The sequence below is a fragment of the Bacillus rossius genome, chromosome 16 (assembly GCF_032445375.1).
Source record: "Bacillus rossius redtenbacheri isolate Brsri chromosome 16, Brsri_v3, whole genome shotgun sequence".
NCBI classification, from domain to species: domain Eukaryota; kingdom Metazoa; phylum Arthropoda; class Insecta; order Phasmatodea; family Bacillidae; genus Bacillus; species Bacillus rossius.
Genome location: NC_086343.1, coordinates 35,496,372 through 35,512,429, shown reverse-complemented (window position 1 = coordinate 35,512,429; position 16,058 = coordinate 35,496,372). Strand labels below are relative to the sequence as shown.

Genomic DNA, 16,058 nt, shown 5'->3' with positions numbered 1-16,058 from the left:
GTTCTTCAGCCGAAGAATAATAGGAGAGAGAGAAGTAGGGAGAAGGTCAAAACCCTTTTACAGCGTCGCCGACCTTGCGTCGGATCTCCTGCCACAAAGAACGAAGAGTGTTCGGGGACAGCCGGGAAGGGGGGAGGGGTGGAGGTAGTGTGGCGAGGGGCGGCCACCAATAGTCAAGGTCAAGGAAGAGACGAGGCAGGGACCGGTTCCAGGGCAGAGGATCCGACGTAAAAAAAAAAAGAGGAGGTGAAACCCTCCGCGTACCCGCAGGGCGTAACCGCAGGGGAGGCGCTGGCGTGCGCCTGTATAAAAGAGGTCAGCTCTTCGGCCCGGTGATTCGGGAGTCCTCGCCTAGACCATTCCTCGACCGGACGTGTCTTCAGCCGGCGACATGAGGCGAGCCGTGGTGAGTTCTCCTGCATCGCTCCGTCCGTCTTCTGTCTGGGCCACGTCTCTGCAGTGGCTCGGACTCTTCATTACTATATTCCTGTTGATCTATCACCACAGCCCTTTTGGATGTGTTGCTTGGTCACATATCTGTCAGCTGTTGCTCAACAGCCGTAAAAAGCCACGCAAATGTTATTGAAAATCTGGCGTGACACTTTTTCAGCTCGAAAATATCGTGTGGTAAATATCCAACGAGAGCTTTTAAGTCCGCACAAAATTAGCAGGTGTTCTTTTGAGGTAGTTTTACAGGGATGGGCTTTAGAGCGAATTAATGTCGTAAAACAATGGAATAACTGCTTCGGTGTGTACGAACGAATCTTAAACGAACGGTATTTGCTGTTGCTACTACTCTTGTGTTCTGTCTTCGAATCGTAATTTTATAGAATGAGAAACAAGTCCAACTAGCATGATTTTTTTTTACCATAATTGATAGCCATGAATTTGCTATGTACAAAATATTTCTAATCAGCGAAAGGAAACTAAAACGTTTTGTCACGACAAATCCATGTAGACATGGGTTGCTGTAGAAATACCGAACCAACCATCTCTTCATCATTTGTATCTACAGAGTATACTGCTTCAACCGTATCTCGGTAACTAAGGACGATATCGGAAAGTCTGACAAATCAGTCTAAATCAAGGTCCTAAACAAATATGGTACCCTTACTGAGCTGGTGCAATATTTACGTTATTACGGTAAACATTTCATTACTTAATAATTTCAATAATTTTAACTTTGTTCTAAATTTTTTACTTTTTTAAAAGCTCACACTAATTATAAAATGCTGAAATATTTCAAAATTTCTTTCATTTAGATTTTAACAGATATAGGCCTAAGTAAAACCAAAACTTATTTTAAGAAATAACGTTTGAACACAACTGAAAGACACGTGCATGCGCATTGGACACCAATCGTTTAAGATATTCGTTCCAATTTGTTACATGTTAAAAAAATTTTACCCTCATCGCACCCATATATGCATAGCCTCAAAAATATTTTTTTTTTTTATTTCAGAATCAGGGCATAGGTACTAAAAATTTTAAGTGAATATTTCCCACGTTCATGAAGGGGACGCACCACAACGCCGAAATACCACAACGCCGAACGTACAATAACGCCGAAAACCATAACGCCGAATACCAAATTGACTACAACGCCGACAGCTAGAAAACTGCTGTGTACCACAACGCCGAAATACATTAACCCCGAAAAATGTCATTGTAGGACCGCCACAAAGGATAGGTTAGGTAAGGTTAGCACACAAATTCATTCAGTTGTTTTTCAATTTGCTCCTGTGCCGCCCCCCCCCCCCCCCCCCCCCTCCAGAGCAACATTTTTCGGCGTTACTGCATTTCGGTGTTGTGGTACACAGCAGTTTTCTAGCTGTCGGCGTTGTGGTCAATTTGGCATTCGGCGTTATGGTATTCGGCGTTATTGTAGGTTCGGCGTTGTGGTAACGACCCGTTCATGAACAATCAGCGAGACTCGCGGTTGGGGTGAGGAATGTGATTCCCGGTGGGAGCCAGACGTTTTCACAGCCTGCCTACAATTCTATGAACTGGGCAGTTATCCGTTAAGCCTGTTGGAACAGGTTTAGATTAAACTTCTAGAAAAATTAAATTAAGTCTTAAAGCAAAGGCTATATATGAATATATACTTTTAAATAAAATAAACCAAAAAAAGTTGTTAAAACTTAGTATTTTTGTAAAACAAATACAACTTAAACCATGGGCGGAGATCCCCTCCTGGATGTAGAATGTCCCTCGCTGAGGTTGCTCGCTTGCACTTGCAGTCTCAACTGTGAAACGGAGACGATAATCCTACAGTTGAGCGTGAAACCAAACATAATTACCTTCTGACATGTCTCCCTACAATATTTTTTTTTTTAATAATCTTTAAATAATAAATTATGTTATACTTATCTGGTGATATACATTTATTACAACTATTAATAAATGTTTAAGAAAAAAATTATTTTTAAAATAAATTTGTTTAAATTTATATACAAAAAAGGTTTTTCTTACATAAACGAATGCTTGCAATCTTAATGTAAGTATTATATATTTTAAACAAATGATATTGGAATATAGTCATGCAGTGGCCTTGTATTTGTTTCTAGTGTATTTTCTTACTGTGAAACCACGTCCCCTAGAAAATCATTGCTTTGAGAGTATTGGTCAGTTGTGCTGTGTCGATGCAGTCTCTTAGGGCGTAAAGCTTAGTGTTTGCAAAAATTAATTTGCCCAGGCTAATAATTTCTTTTAGACTTAATAGCATCCCAGTTGCCTACCTGCTAATTTTAATTTACCTCCCTTCGATGAATTCTGGCAGCTTATGCTAGGCCATTGCAAAAGTACAAATATGAGGTAAATAACAGCGAAAAAGCTTGAAATAAATTTTTAACATTGTAAATGAAATTAAAAATAAATTATATAAAACTAATTGCATATAAAAGTATAAAATAAAACTTACAGCTAGAAGGTTAAATAAAATTAATCACCCCTTATAGTTTTTAACAATTTGTTTTAGTTACAGGAATATTCTTCTATTTACAAAAAAAAGTATATTGAAAAAAAATTTCAAATTGAGAGAAATTTTATTACGTCACTTTAGTTAGTATATGGTCAAATGTAATTATTTCAAAGGAATAATAATTATTAATTAACATAATTCGTACACAGGCTAACGTTAAAATAACTATAAGATAGGAAAAGCATAAAATTGTTATAGGTAATGTTTATAGCATTATATGGTGTTTATTACAAAACTAAAGAATCAATGAACCACCACTCAGTCTGTACATTAAAAATGCTTTAAAACTCATGAGTTCATATTTTGAAATGGTTTACTACCGGAAAATATGTTTTTGCTAACATTGAACGTTAAAGAAACATGTTTTACAAGTTTTGTAAAGTTGGTATGTCATGATTCTTTCAACTCAGATTTATTACCCACTGTTCGTTGAAAGAGTACCACTGTTTCCTAGGCATCCAAGTTCAGTGACGCATATTTTGGCTGGACACGCCTTATTCTTAAGTTTCATTCTTTTTTTATTCACTCTACGATGCAAAACTATAATCTACGAAGTTATGTATAGAGTATATGTGTTTTATAGACCCATATTTCCATTTCTTTCCAAAAAAAAAACAACTAAATATTTACAACAATTTTAATTACCAACAAGCAATTTAGGGAATTTTTTTAAACTAATGTAAGGAATAAGAAGAAAATATGATAATTATTCGAGGTTCGGTGGGAGCGGGGGAATGCCGCTATGCCGCCTCCTTCTGTATCCGCCAGTGGCGCAGGCATTCCCGCATGAGTGGCTGCCGTCCCACAACCCGGGGGTGAAGGGGCATTCCAGTATCCGCCAGTGGCGCAGGCATGCCCGCATGAGTGGCTGCCGTCCCACAACCCGGGGGTGAGGGGGCATTTCAGTATCCGCCAGTGGCGCAGGCATGCCCGCATGAGTGGCTGCCGTCCCACAACCCGGGGGTGAGGGGGCATTTCAGTATCCGCCAGTGGGGCAGGCATGCCCGCATGAGTGGCTGCCGTCCCACAACCCGGGGATAAGTGGGCATTCCAGTATCCGCCAGTGGCGCAGGCATGCCCGCATGAGTGGCTGCCGTCCCACAACCCGGGGGTGAGGGGGCATTTCAGTATCCGCCAGTGGCGCAGGCATGCCCGCATGAGTGGCTGCCGTCCCACAACCCGGGGGTGAGGGGGCATTTCAGTATCCGCCAGTGGGGCAGGCATGCCCGCATGAGTGGCTGCCGTCCCACAACCCGGGGATAAGTGGGCATTCCAGTATCCGCCAGTGGCGCAGGCATGCCCGCATGAGTGGCTGCCGTCCCACAACCCGGGGGTGAGGGGGCATTTCAGTATCCGCCAGTGGGGCAGGCATGCCCGCATGAGTGGCTGGCGTCCCACAACCCGGGGGTGAAGGGGCATTCCAGTATCCGCCAGTGGCGCAGGCATTCCCGCATGAGTGGCTGCCGTCCCACAACCCGGGGGTGAAGGGGCATTCCAGTATCCGCCAGTGGCGCAGGCATGCCCGCATGAGTGGCTGCCGTCCCACAACCCGGGGGTGAGGGGGCATTTCAGTATCCGCCAGTGGGGCAGGCATGCCCGCATGAGTGGCTGCCGTCCCACAACCCGGGGGTGAAGGGGCATTCCAGTATCCGCCAGTGGCGCAGGCATTCCCGCATGAGTGGCTGCCGTCCCACAACCCGGGGGTGAAGGGGCATTCCAGTATCCGCCAGTGGCGCAGGCATGCCCGCATGAGTGGCTGCCGTCCCACAACCCGGGGGTGAGGGGGCATTTCAGTATCCGCCAGTGGGGCAGGCATGCCCGCATGAGTGGCTGCCGTCCCACAACCCGGGGGTGAAGGGGCATTCCAGTATCCGCCAGTGGCGCAGGCATTCCCGCATGAGTGGCTGCCGTCCCACAACCCGGGGGTGAAGGGGCATTCCAGTATCCGCCAGTGGCGCAGGCATGCCCGCATGAGTGGCTGCCGTCCCACAACCCGGGGGTGAGGGGGCATTTCAGTATCCGCCAGTGGGGCAGGCATGCCCGCATGAGTGGCTGCCGTCCCACAACCCGGGGGTGAAGGGGCATTCCAGTATTCGCCAGTGGCGCAGGCATTCCCGCATGAGTGGCTGCCGTCCCACAACCCGGGGGTGAAGGGGCATTCCAGTATCCGCCAGTGGCGCAGGCATGCCCGCATGAGTGGCTGCCGTCCCACAACCCGGGGGTGAGGGGGCATTTCAGTATCCGCCAGTGGGGCAGGCATGCCCGCATGAGTGGCTGCCGTCCCACAACCGGGGATAAGTGGGCATTCCAGTATCCGCCAGTGGCGCAGGCATGCCCGCATGAGTGGCTGCCGTCCCACAACCCGGGGATGAGGGATCATTTCAGTATCCGCCAGTGGCGCAGGCATGCCCGCATGAGTGGCTGCCGTCCCACAACCCGGGGGTGAGGGGGCATTTCAGTTTCCGCCAGTGGGGCAGGCATGCCCGCATGAGTGGCTGCCGTCCCACAACCCGGGGATGAGGGGGCATTCCAGTATCCGCCAGTGGCGCAGGCATGCCCGCATGAGTGGCTGCCGTCCCACAACCCGGGGGTGAAGGGGCATTCCAGTATCCGCCAGTGGCGCAGGCATGCCCGCATGAGTGGCTGCCGTCCCACAACCCGGGGGTGAGGGGGCATTTCAGTATCCGCCAGTGGGGCAGGCATGCCCGCATGAGTGGCTGCCGTCCCACAACCCGGGGATGAGGGGGCATTCCAGTATCCGCCAGTGGCGCAGGCATGCCCGCATGAGTGGCTGCCGTCCCACAACCCGGGGGTGAAGGGGCATTCCAGTATCCGCCAGTGGCGCAGGCATGCCCGCATGAGTGGCTGCCGTCCCACAACCCGGGGATGAGGGATCATTTCAGTATCCGCCAGTGGCGCAGGCATGCCCGCATGAGTGGCTGCCGTCCCACAACCCGGGGGTGAGGGGGCATTTCAGTTTCCGCCAGTGGGGCAGGCATGCCCGCATGAGTGGCTGCCGTCCCACAACCCGGGGATGAGGGGGCATTCCAGTATCCGCCAGTGGCGCAGGCATGCCCGCATGAGTGGCTGCCGTCCCACAACCCGGGGGTGAAGGGGCATTCCAGTATCCGCCAGTGGCGCAGGCATGCCCGCATGAGTGGCTGCCGTCCCACAACCCGGGGGTGAGGGGGCATTTCAGTATCCGCCAGTGGGGCAGGCATGCCCGCATGAGTGGCTGCCGTCCCACAACCGGGGATAAGTGGGCATTCCAGTATCCGCCAGTGGCGCAGGCATGCCCGCATGAGTGGCTGCCGTCCCACAACCCGGGGATGAGGGATCATTTCAGTATCCGCCAGTGGCGCAGGCATGCCCGCATGAGTGGCTGCCGTCCCACAACCCGGGGGTGAGGGGGCATTTCAGTTTCCGCCAGTGGGGCAGGCATGCCCGCATGAGTGGCTGCCGTCCCACAACCCGGGGATGAGGGGGCATTCCAGTATCCGCCAGTGGCGCAGGCATGCCCGCATGAGTGGCTGCCGTCCCACAACCCGGTGATGAGGGGGCATTCCAGTATCCGCCAGTGGCGCAGGCATGCCCGCATGAGTGGCTGCCGTCCCACAACCCGGGGGTGAGGGGGCATTTCAGTATCCGCCAGTGGCGCAGGCATGCCCGCATTAGTGGCTGGCGTCCCACAACCCGGGGGTGAAGGGGCATTCCAGTATCCGCCAGTGGCGCAGGCATGCCCGCATGAGTGGCTGCCGTCCCACAACCCGGGGATAAGTGGGCATTCCAGTATCCGCCAGTGGGGCAGGCATGCCCGCATGAGTGGCTGCCGTCCCACAACCCGGGGGTGAAGGGGCATTCCAGTTTTCGCCAGTGGCGCAGGCATGCCCGCATGAGTGGCGGCCGTCCCACAACCCGGGGGTGAAGGGGCATTCCAGTATCCGCCAGTGGCGCAGGCATGCCCGCATGAGTGGCTGCCGTCCCACAACCCGGGTGTGAGGGGGCATTTCAGTTTTCGCCAGTGGCGCAGGCATGCCCGCATGAGTGGCTGCCGTATCACAACCCGGGGGTGAGGGGGCATTCCAGTATCCGCCAGTGGCGCAGGCATGCCCGCATGAGTGGCTGCCGTCCCACAACCCGGGGGTGAGGATGCATTCCAGTATCCGCCAGTGGGGCAAGCATGCCTGCATGAGTGGCTGCCGTCCCACAACCTTGTGGTGAGGGGGCATTCCAGTATCCGCCAGTGGGGCAGGCTTGCCCGCATGAGTGGCTGCAGTCAGTCGGGGGCCGTCGCGAATAGCCGCCACTCTTGGCGGCGACTCGGGGCAGGACCGGCGGAGCAGTGGCTAACGAGTCAATGACAGCCCGAGGACGCTGGTAGCCCGCTCGAGGGCTGAGCTAACTGCGTGTTCCTACTCCTCTCATGCTTCCTTACAAAAGCCACGAGGTGCAATGTCTCAGCTCACTCGGCGAGAGTGATTGCGTGAACGCGACCGAAGTCAAGGTACTGAAACGTGTGACAACCACGGCGCTGCTAGTTGTGGTGGATGGCGCAAATCATAGTCCACAAATACAAAGGAAATCTTTATAGTATTAATGTTTAGTGATTTTTAACAATATAGTCATTATTTTTATAAATTTACTTGCAAAAAATCAGATCCCAAGCCAGTGTTTAGTGTTTTTTCCAAATATATATTTTCTCTATTTATAGGAGCCGTTACATTATATAGTTTATAATGTAGCTCTGCAAGTCAAGTGATTGGATAAAACGGCGGAGTCGCTTCGGCAGCGACTTGCAGCGGCGGGAGCGGAAACTACGCGTGATTCGCGTTCGCGCACTAATGTTCACAAAGACAAAGGGAAACTCTATTGTATTAACTGTTAAATGAACTTTAATAAAATTCATTGACAAAAATCTGTTCCAAAGCCAGTTTTTTGTATATTTTCAGGATTTTTTTTTAATGTTCTTATCATTATCTTTATTTGAGGGAAAACGTTGTCGATTTATAAAGTTAACTCGCTTTTATTTGTTGTTTTGTCGGAAATTTTGTCACCAGATATTTACAAAACGAATTTTTTAAGCTGTAAGCTTTCTTGATTATTAGCAATTGCGGTAATTTTTACTACGATTAGATTACATGAACGAAAAAAAGTTTTAAACAGTTGACTTCTTAAAACTAGTAAATGAAGTAACCAACATGTATTTGAGACCAGCGTTGGCAGCCATCTTGGTTATTGTATTTTCCACACAATTGTTCTCTTTGATTGAAATTTCTACGTTTTTCACTCTATATTTATTGAATAAGCACTATCTGATGTTGCTAATCAGAAAAAATATATATATTTACATTTTGGGGGAAAAAGTGTTGTTAAAGTTTGGATATCCGTCAAATATGGCAATGCTATTACTACAACACAAAGATATTTCAATCGTTTACAGGTAAAATCACTATGGGAAGGATTGCATCAATTCTGCACTGAGAATAAACGATTAGATAAAGAACAAAATTTCAGATCTGTAATACAGGTTTAAGTAGCCGCATTTACCAAACTTATGTGGCACCAACAGAGTGATCTGCACTCAGAAGAATCCAATCGATCGTCAGTAACAATTTGATGTGTCGAAGAAAAAAATGTTTGATAGCGACAAACCATGCGACAACTGTATCAATTCTGTACATCAGTCCGTATGTGTCGTGGGTACCGAACAGTTCTGTCTCGGCAGGTACATCGTATTGTCACTGAGAAGAAACATTCATACTCATCTCTCGTCGTCATCGCGTGAAATTTAAATTCTTGAAAACCAACACATTGCACGCGTTTCTAATATATTTTAGGAGCGTCTAGAATCAATGGTTGCGTGATTAGACGTGATTAATGACTTTTTATCAGGGATTTATTAGTGGTCGAAGCTAATGGCTAAAAGACGTGGCCAAAGGTATTTTTTTTACTTGTTGAAAAACTCATCTTGCCCTGTTCAGGAATCGGCGTAATGATATCCAATGAGCTCTACACCGCGGAAGGCAATGGTAAGACATTACATCTTTACCTCGCCGAGCTCGGATCCGATCATAGAATGGTCCCCTTCTCGCGGGTGACAGTAGTGATACATCTCCCTCCAACACCTCTCCTGAAGTTATGAAAACAGTATGCGATATCTCGGCGAAGACGCGCTTGAACTCTGATGGTGGAAGTGACCATTAGAATAGAGTGTACCTTTAAAAAAATAATAATAACTTCAAGATTTTAATACTCAAAAACTATCTTATGTTTTTAGTTTTATTCTGACCTTCACAAGCCGTGTATTTTACTTTCACAACCACCCTCAAAAAAGTAAACATCCGGATATGCATGAACGTGTAGTATTCAGGCGCCTGACACTAGTGTGGTGAATGGTAAGTAGGTGCCTGACTATTATTCAGGCGCCTGACACTCGTGTTTGTGAATGGTAAGTAGGTTTCCCTGGCCAAAGACACGAAGCTGTGGGCCAGTAGAGCCTGCGTACAAACAAACCGTTGATGGTGGGTGGGGGGGGGGGGGAAGTCGGGTAGAAGCTGTGCCCACAATTACTCTGAGGAAACCTCAAACCGCTTCCTGGGGCGATGTGGTAACTTCCATTATACAACGGCACCACGGGACAGCTCGCGCTTAAAGAACAATACGTTGTTTATTTTGGAAGTTAGTAAGGTACCACCTAATTGTGAATACAATTGAAAACAACTCGAAGTTTTAACTTTCCTACAGCTATAGGCCTACTATATTTTTTGTTTCTTGGTTTGTCTGTTTGAGCATCACACAAAATTTAATGGACCGATTTGAACAAAACTTTTGTTTTTTAAGGCTTACAATTAAACTTAAAAACTGGTGTATATTTTATTTCCCTACGTTGACGGGAGCCGGAGTTATAACAATAAAAACCAATTTTATTTTACACTTCTTGGTGAAATCATTCCGCTTACAATTAGTGAAGTTCACGGCGGCTTGCAAAATAACGTCATTAATAACGGTTTAGTTACCTATGAATTTCCTCAATATATAGCGTTGCCTCGATTTTGAAACGTTCTATCGCTTGTTTCGTGTGTCAAATCTTTGTTAGAAAATCACGCAATAACTACTGGACCGATTTTTATGAAACTTTTTGTGTTTAAAAGCTTATGATTAGACTTTAAAACATGTGCATATTTTATCTCGCAGTAACTCGAGAGCCGCTTGAAATAAATTAAAAATTAGGACGAACATTATGTTGAAACATATATGGTATCAAATATATTTGATATTTTGTTGGTTCTATAAAAAATTATGAACAAGGCGCAAGATTTTACTGTTTATAAACTTAAAAAATTTACTTTGATATATAGGTATTCAGTTTTTCGCTAAGTTATAATAGTAACAGTGGTTTTAACGGTACAGAACACCTACAACAAAAAACATCTAAAACTTTGGAATAATACTATTTTTCATACTAAAAATTGCACTTCAGTAGTAGCTGTTTAGTTTTTCGTTAAGTTACAATAGAAGATTTTTACGGTACATATCAACTGTAACTGAAAACAGTGAAGACTGTGCAAAGATTACTACGAGATTACGAGATTTATTTAATGTTGACCATTGGCCGGCTATAATTGGTGCTGAAGCTCTAAGGTAATATACGATTTTAAATTACAGTAAATATCAGTAAATTTCATTCTTTGCCAGTCACGTGCAAGCATATGACCTCAGTAAAAAGCGGATTAAAGTTTTCTCATGTTGCAAATAAACCTACAATACGAAAATTTATTGTAGACTTGTTTAAAATAACGCCGATAAATATACGAAAAGCATTTTTTTTTTGATTTTTTTTTACTTCTGCATTTCGCATGCTGCATTTAGCACCAGAATCAAATAAATTTGGTTTAATAATAAAAATGTAATCTCTGAAGCAAATCCGGCGGGAGATATTAAACCAAGGACAAATAATGTAGAACTGAGAAAGAATTATCTTCAAAAGAGGGTAGAATAAAGTGTCAGTTTTGATTTATAAAAATAATTTTGTAAAAAATCTTACAAGTGGAAGGGTAATTTTTTTTTTAATTTTATTTATAACCACTAAGCATATCTCTTAATCTACTTACACGTACGATAAGAATATTTATATCTGTAATATATATTTTAATAATCAAGATGTAATTGTTCCAAAAACCTTAAAATAATAAAGGTGTCTGTAATTAAGTGGAAAAGGGATGTTTAATTTCAAACATTCTGTACATATAAGCAAATCAAAAGAAAGCGGAAATGCCAGAAATGACAAAACTGGATCCAAACATTGCAGTTTAAAGAATAAAGTGGACACATTATGGTAAACAAGTTTCCAAATGTTTTAGTTACCTCTTGTAAGTTCTTTAGAGCATGAAACAGTTTCAAGATATTTACTTTAAACTAAGTTACGTATTAATAACAGGCTTCTTCTTTAAAATAAAAAATTAATTTTCTTAAAGTTAATCCCCAAATGTAGGCGAAATAATGTCTCATATATCCCTTGATACTTAATACTTAAGATATTTGATTAATGAAACAAATATTTTATAATAAAAATAACTGAAACATTAATACGAAACTATGTTTAATGTAGTCATGCAATGAATAGTTGGGTTCCCTACTTAAAATATTATATTTTACTTACAAGGTATTTTTGGTAACACTTTCCTAATTTTATTAATACATAAAATTTCAATGAGTAAAACTTTTTTATTTTTTAAAGAAGGTAGTTAGAAAGCTAAAAGAGCAAATTTAGTCATTCAGTAACAAAAATTTGCAATGATCCTTCACGCGACAAATTAGATTTGATTACAATTCGACAGCTTTTGTAACCATGAAAAATTAAATATTATAATAATCATGAATATGCTTTAGGGTATTTCGTCTAAAGTCAATTCCGAATCATGAAGTGTGATTTTTTTAGTGAAATAGACAGACATAATGATTTAAGGACTCCAAAACACTGTTCGTCATCAAATAATATCTTGTTAGTTACACTGCTCACGAAAAAAGTTTTTATAATCTGTTTTGTAAACATACTGCAACGATATTTCCAAATAAAATACGTAGCACGTGTATTTAGCAAAAATACATACTACGGTTATACTACATTTCTTCATTTAGGGTAGTGTTAAATTAATTTATAATTTTTTCGCGTTAAACGGTAGCCGAGCGTGAGTTGTTAGACATGATAGGTCAAGTAATATTCTTCATGAAGTTCCCTGCTATTACCTCATCACGCAACGTATTATTTTCTTCTCTCCGAGGCTAGCAATTTTCGTCTGTGTCGCTGCACGCGCCAAAACGAAATCTTAGACTGCGGGCTGTTTAACTTATCTCAGCTGCAGTTATGACAAGCCGACCACTTCATTTGGGATTAACAAACATTAAGCCATTCCAAATTTAGTTTTGGAAAATAAAAATTGCTGAACGAGATTTTTATACGGCAGCTGTGATATGAAGAAACGTTTTTCGTGCTACCATTTTACTTCAGAACGCTCTGGTAACCATCGTCGGACTTGTATATAAACATTTAATACGATTAAAATTTTCTTTAAAGAATCGCTATAAAAAATTATCTAAATTATGTACACTTCTAACAAAATTGTTTTATTGGACTTAAAATTAAAATTAATCTAAACAATGCTGTGTTGAGATGATGACAAAGGTAAATATAGAATGAATAGGTTAAGATCTAAAAGTAATGTTCTCTTGCAATAAATATAAAAATAATATAGAGTATGTCTAAGGATATATACTATTTCGAACACATGTGAGCAACACGTTCCGTCGTGACATACTAACAAAACAAAACCTACCACCCACAATAGTTTTATTTTTCAAACTTTATCTCCTCAGGAGTAAAAAAGTGGTAAATATATTTTTTTTAAGAATAATCAATTTATTTCCGAATTTAATTGATCGTTACAAATGATATTGGGTACCTACCAGTAACAAACGAAAACTACCACCCACAATGTTTATATTTGGCAAAATTGAACCACTAAGAGATGTAAAAGAGGCAAGTATGCTTTTAAAAGTAATCGTACCTCCGAATTTAATAAAGGTACTAAATTGTATTAGTTATCAATAATAAACATACGAAAATTACCAAAAACAATGTTTATGTTTTGCGAATTGCAACCCCTTAGGAGTGAACAAGATTAATATGTTTTTAAGATTAATGATTATAACTCTGAAAAAATAAAATTAAGTTAATAAAATTAATAAATTATTTTGATGCCAATAACAAACCTAAGAAAACTATCAGCCACAATTTAAGCATTTTACAAAATGCGACTCCTAATGCGTGAAAAATGGTAGTATGGTTTTAAGGTTAGGAATTATATTTATGAAAAAATGTAGCATTGTAAATTATTTTGGGTACCAATAGTAAACATACGAAAATTACCAACCAAAATTTTACCAGTTTGCTAAATTAAAACATTAAGGTTTGTAAAAGGGATTGGTGTATTTTGAAACCAAAAAAAAATTACATTTTAAATTCAATGAGAACAAGGAGTTGGATACTAAAAACTTGCATCTAGAGCTTAGTATTGCTTATTTGTTGCAGCACTGAGAAAGAGCAGCGGGACTCTAGTAGGAAATATTTGGTCAGGATGAGCAATGAGCTAACAAAGTTTTTATTGGGTAATTAAGGTGAAAAATAAATTTGTGCCAATTATTTCAAATTTTCGGCAAAACATATTATGTTCAATAACTGTTATAGTTTAACAAACAATTCTAAAAGAAATATTTGCATTTTTAAGGTAAAGATCACATATTAAGAAAATTAATATGGATTAAAATGGTGTTAATAGTATCAATACTATTACTACAGTTCAAGTGTTTTCCAAAAATGATTTTAATACTTCAGAGTAATAATTATGCTTAGCAACCGATCATTATTATATTTTAGGCATAACATTTAAATATTTACTTTTATTGGAAAACTTAATATTATGAAAATTTACTGGGTTAAAATCTGTAGGAAGCAAGATGGTTCATTTCTGTTCATATCCTTCCCCAATAAGAGAAACACACTGTAAGCGTTTCTGGTACATCATAGCATCATAACAGTACATAGGATAATGAATTCATGACATGGTATGCAGAATAACTTGTGCAATACTGAATCATCTAGATATGTACTTATATTCTGTCTGCGATGTCCTTAACTGTGAGCATATTTAATGTAACTAATTGGGGACTTGGCCTGCTATGACAGTTATTTTTACTTTTGGGGTTTTTCTCACATCCAGGATTTTTGTGCACGACATTGTAAAGTGCATGAAAAGAAGAACTCTCTGGTGTGTTGGTGCAGATTATACTAATGCTCAATCTAAAATTTCTGTAGACCATTTTTTTGTGCGTGCAAATTGTGATTAATTTACTGTTTGATTACTCGTCGACAAAAAATCATCAGAAACGGATTGGATACAATGGTAAGTTGCAATAGCGATGGAATATATTGGTTGAGAAAAGCTGGAATTCCCAATAAAACTTAAACTGCTAATGGCAACAACTTCTAGTGCGTTTCCTAACTGTGAATTATTCTGTTTTGACTCTGCTGGGGTAGTACAAAAAGAGGTGGTTCTTGATCGAATAACTTCGTTGCCGTAAATTTAAGTAAGTTTTGGCTTTTGGGATGAGACCACGTCCAACGAATTGCTCATGTACCCGAAATTTCGGCTTGCAAATTTCAAGGGCGATTAAGAACTGAAGACCTTGTGTTCTGGTCATGCAAACCTAGGATCAAGGATTAAGTCTGTGCGTAGGAGAAGATAGTTGCTTAGTCCAGACAACTGGATGAAATCGGCATCTTCTCAGCAGACTCATCCTGATTTGCCAAATCAACATTCAGTCATGGCCGCCCAACGGGGCAGTCACATCTAGATCGTTAATAGCCCAACATAAATATTATGCCAGAATACAATACCATCAGTTGTTAACCACACTTTAAGGTGGGGGCGACATGGTAAAACGTATCGTGGGGCAAATGATCAATTCCTTGGACATAGTCTCAAACCAAAAAGCCAGAGAAATATTCAAGGTGATGTGCTGTACAGTCACCGGTTATTTAGTTATTTAGTGTAGTAGTTGATTGCCGATAGAGGAGACACTGGTGTGTGTTGCAGATGATCCTGCTGTTGGGGCTGGCGGCCGTGGCGCTGTCTGCCCCAGCTGACGAGGCGGCGGTCGCAGGGCCCGTGGACGACCCGGCGGCAGCCATCGACCCACGCACGGACGTCCACGGCACGGAGACTCTGGAAGGCCAGGAGCAGCGCTGGGGCGGCTGGAACCGCGGCTGGGGCGGCGGCTACTGGGGCGGCAGAGGCTACGGAGGCGGCTGGGGCGGCAGAGGCTACGGAGGTGGCTGGGGCGGCAGAGGCTATGGCGGCGGCTGGGGCGGCAGAGGCTACGGAGGTGGTTGGGGCGGCAGAGGCTATGGAGGCGGTTGGGGCGGCAGAGGCTATGGAGGAGGCAGAGGCTGGGGTGGCAGCTACTGGGGTTGAGAGCCTACCTGCCTCCCTCACCACTGTCCGATCCCTGCTGGCCATCATCTACTACTCTGTCACCTTCATTGTGCTCTTCCGTCGAATGCTTTTGTGCTCAATAAAGTCTTTACATTTTTCTACATAACCTTTCTTTGAAGTTTTTATTTCTTTACCTACTGTAGTACCATGATTGTGTTTAAGTAATTTAATTGTCCTGAAAAAAAATTTGGTGGTTACCACAATGACACTACACACTTGAGTGTCATTACTTCACTTAATTATTTTTTTTATTTATTTGACACTTATATTTACACTGTATGATGAAATGAAGAACCTTGTTATCGAATGACATATAATCATTTTGTGATGTTTTACTCAATTAAAGACTGTTTGTAATGTTCTAGAAGCAACAAAGAATGATGTATTTCTTTCTTTTAAAAAGCATATAAATATTTAGTTGTGTTATAGCAAAAATATTAATTCGTGAAAGTACTATTTTAATTATATATTATATAGAAAACTAAACCCAAATTATTGAAATAACTCTTTTCTCTTTATAAATATAT

At 42.6% G+C, this 16,058-nt stretch overlaps 1 protein-coding gene across 1 annotated transcript; it reads left to right on the top strand.

Moving 5' to 3' along the window:
• Positions 1 to 391: 391 nt before the first annotated feature.
• On the top strand, positions 392 to 15,510 carry LOC134540359 (keratin-associated protein 19-2-like). The gene is made up of 2 exons (XM_063383040.1): positions 392 to 406; positions 15,133 to 15,510. Exons 1-2 carry the CDS (start codon positions 392 to 394, stop codon positions 15,508 to 15,510), a joined length of 393 nt encoding a protein of 130 aa, XP_063239110.1.
• The last annotated feature ends 548 nt before the right edge of the window (positions 15,511 to 16,058 follow it).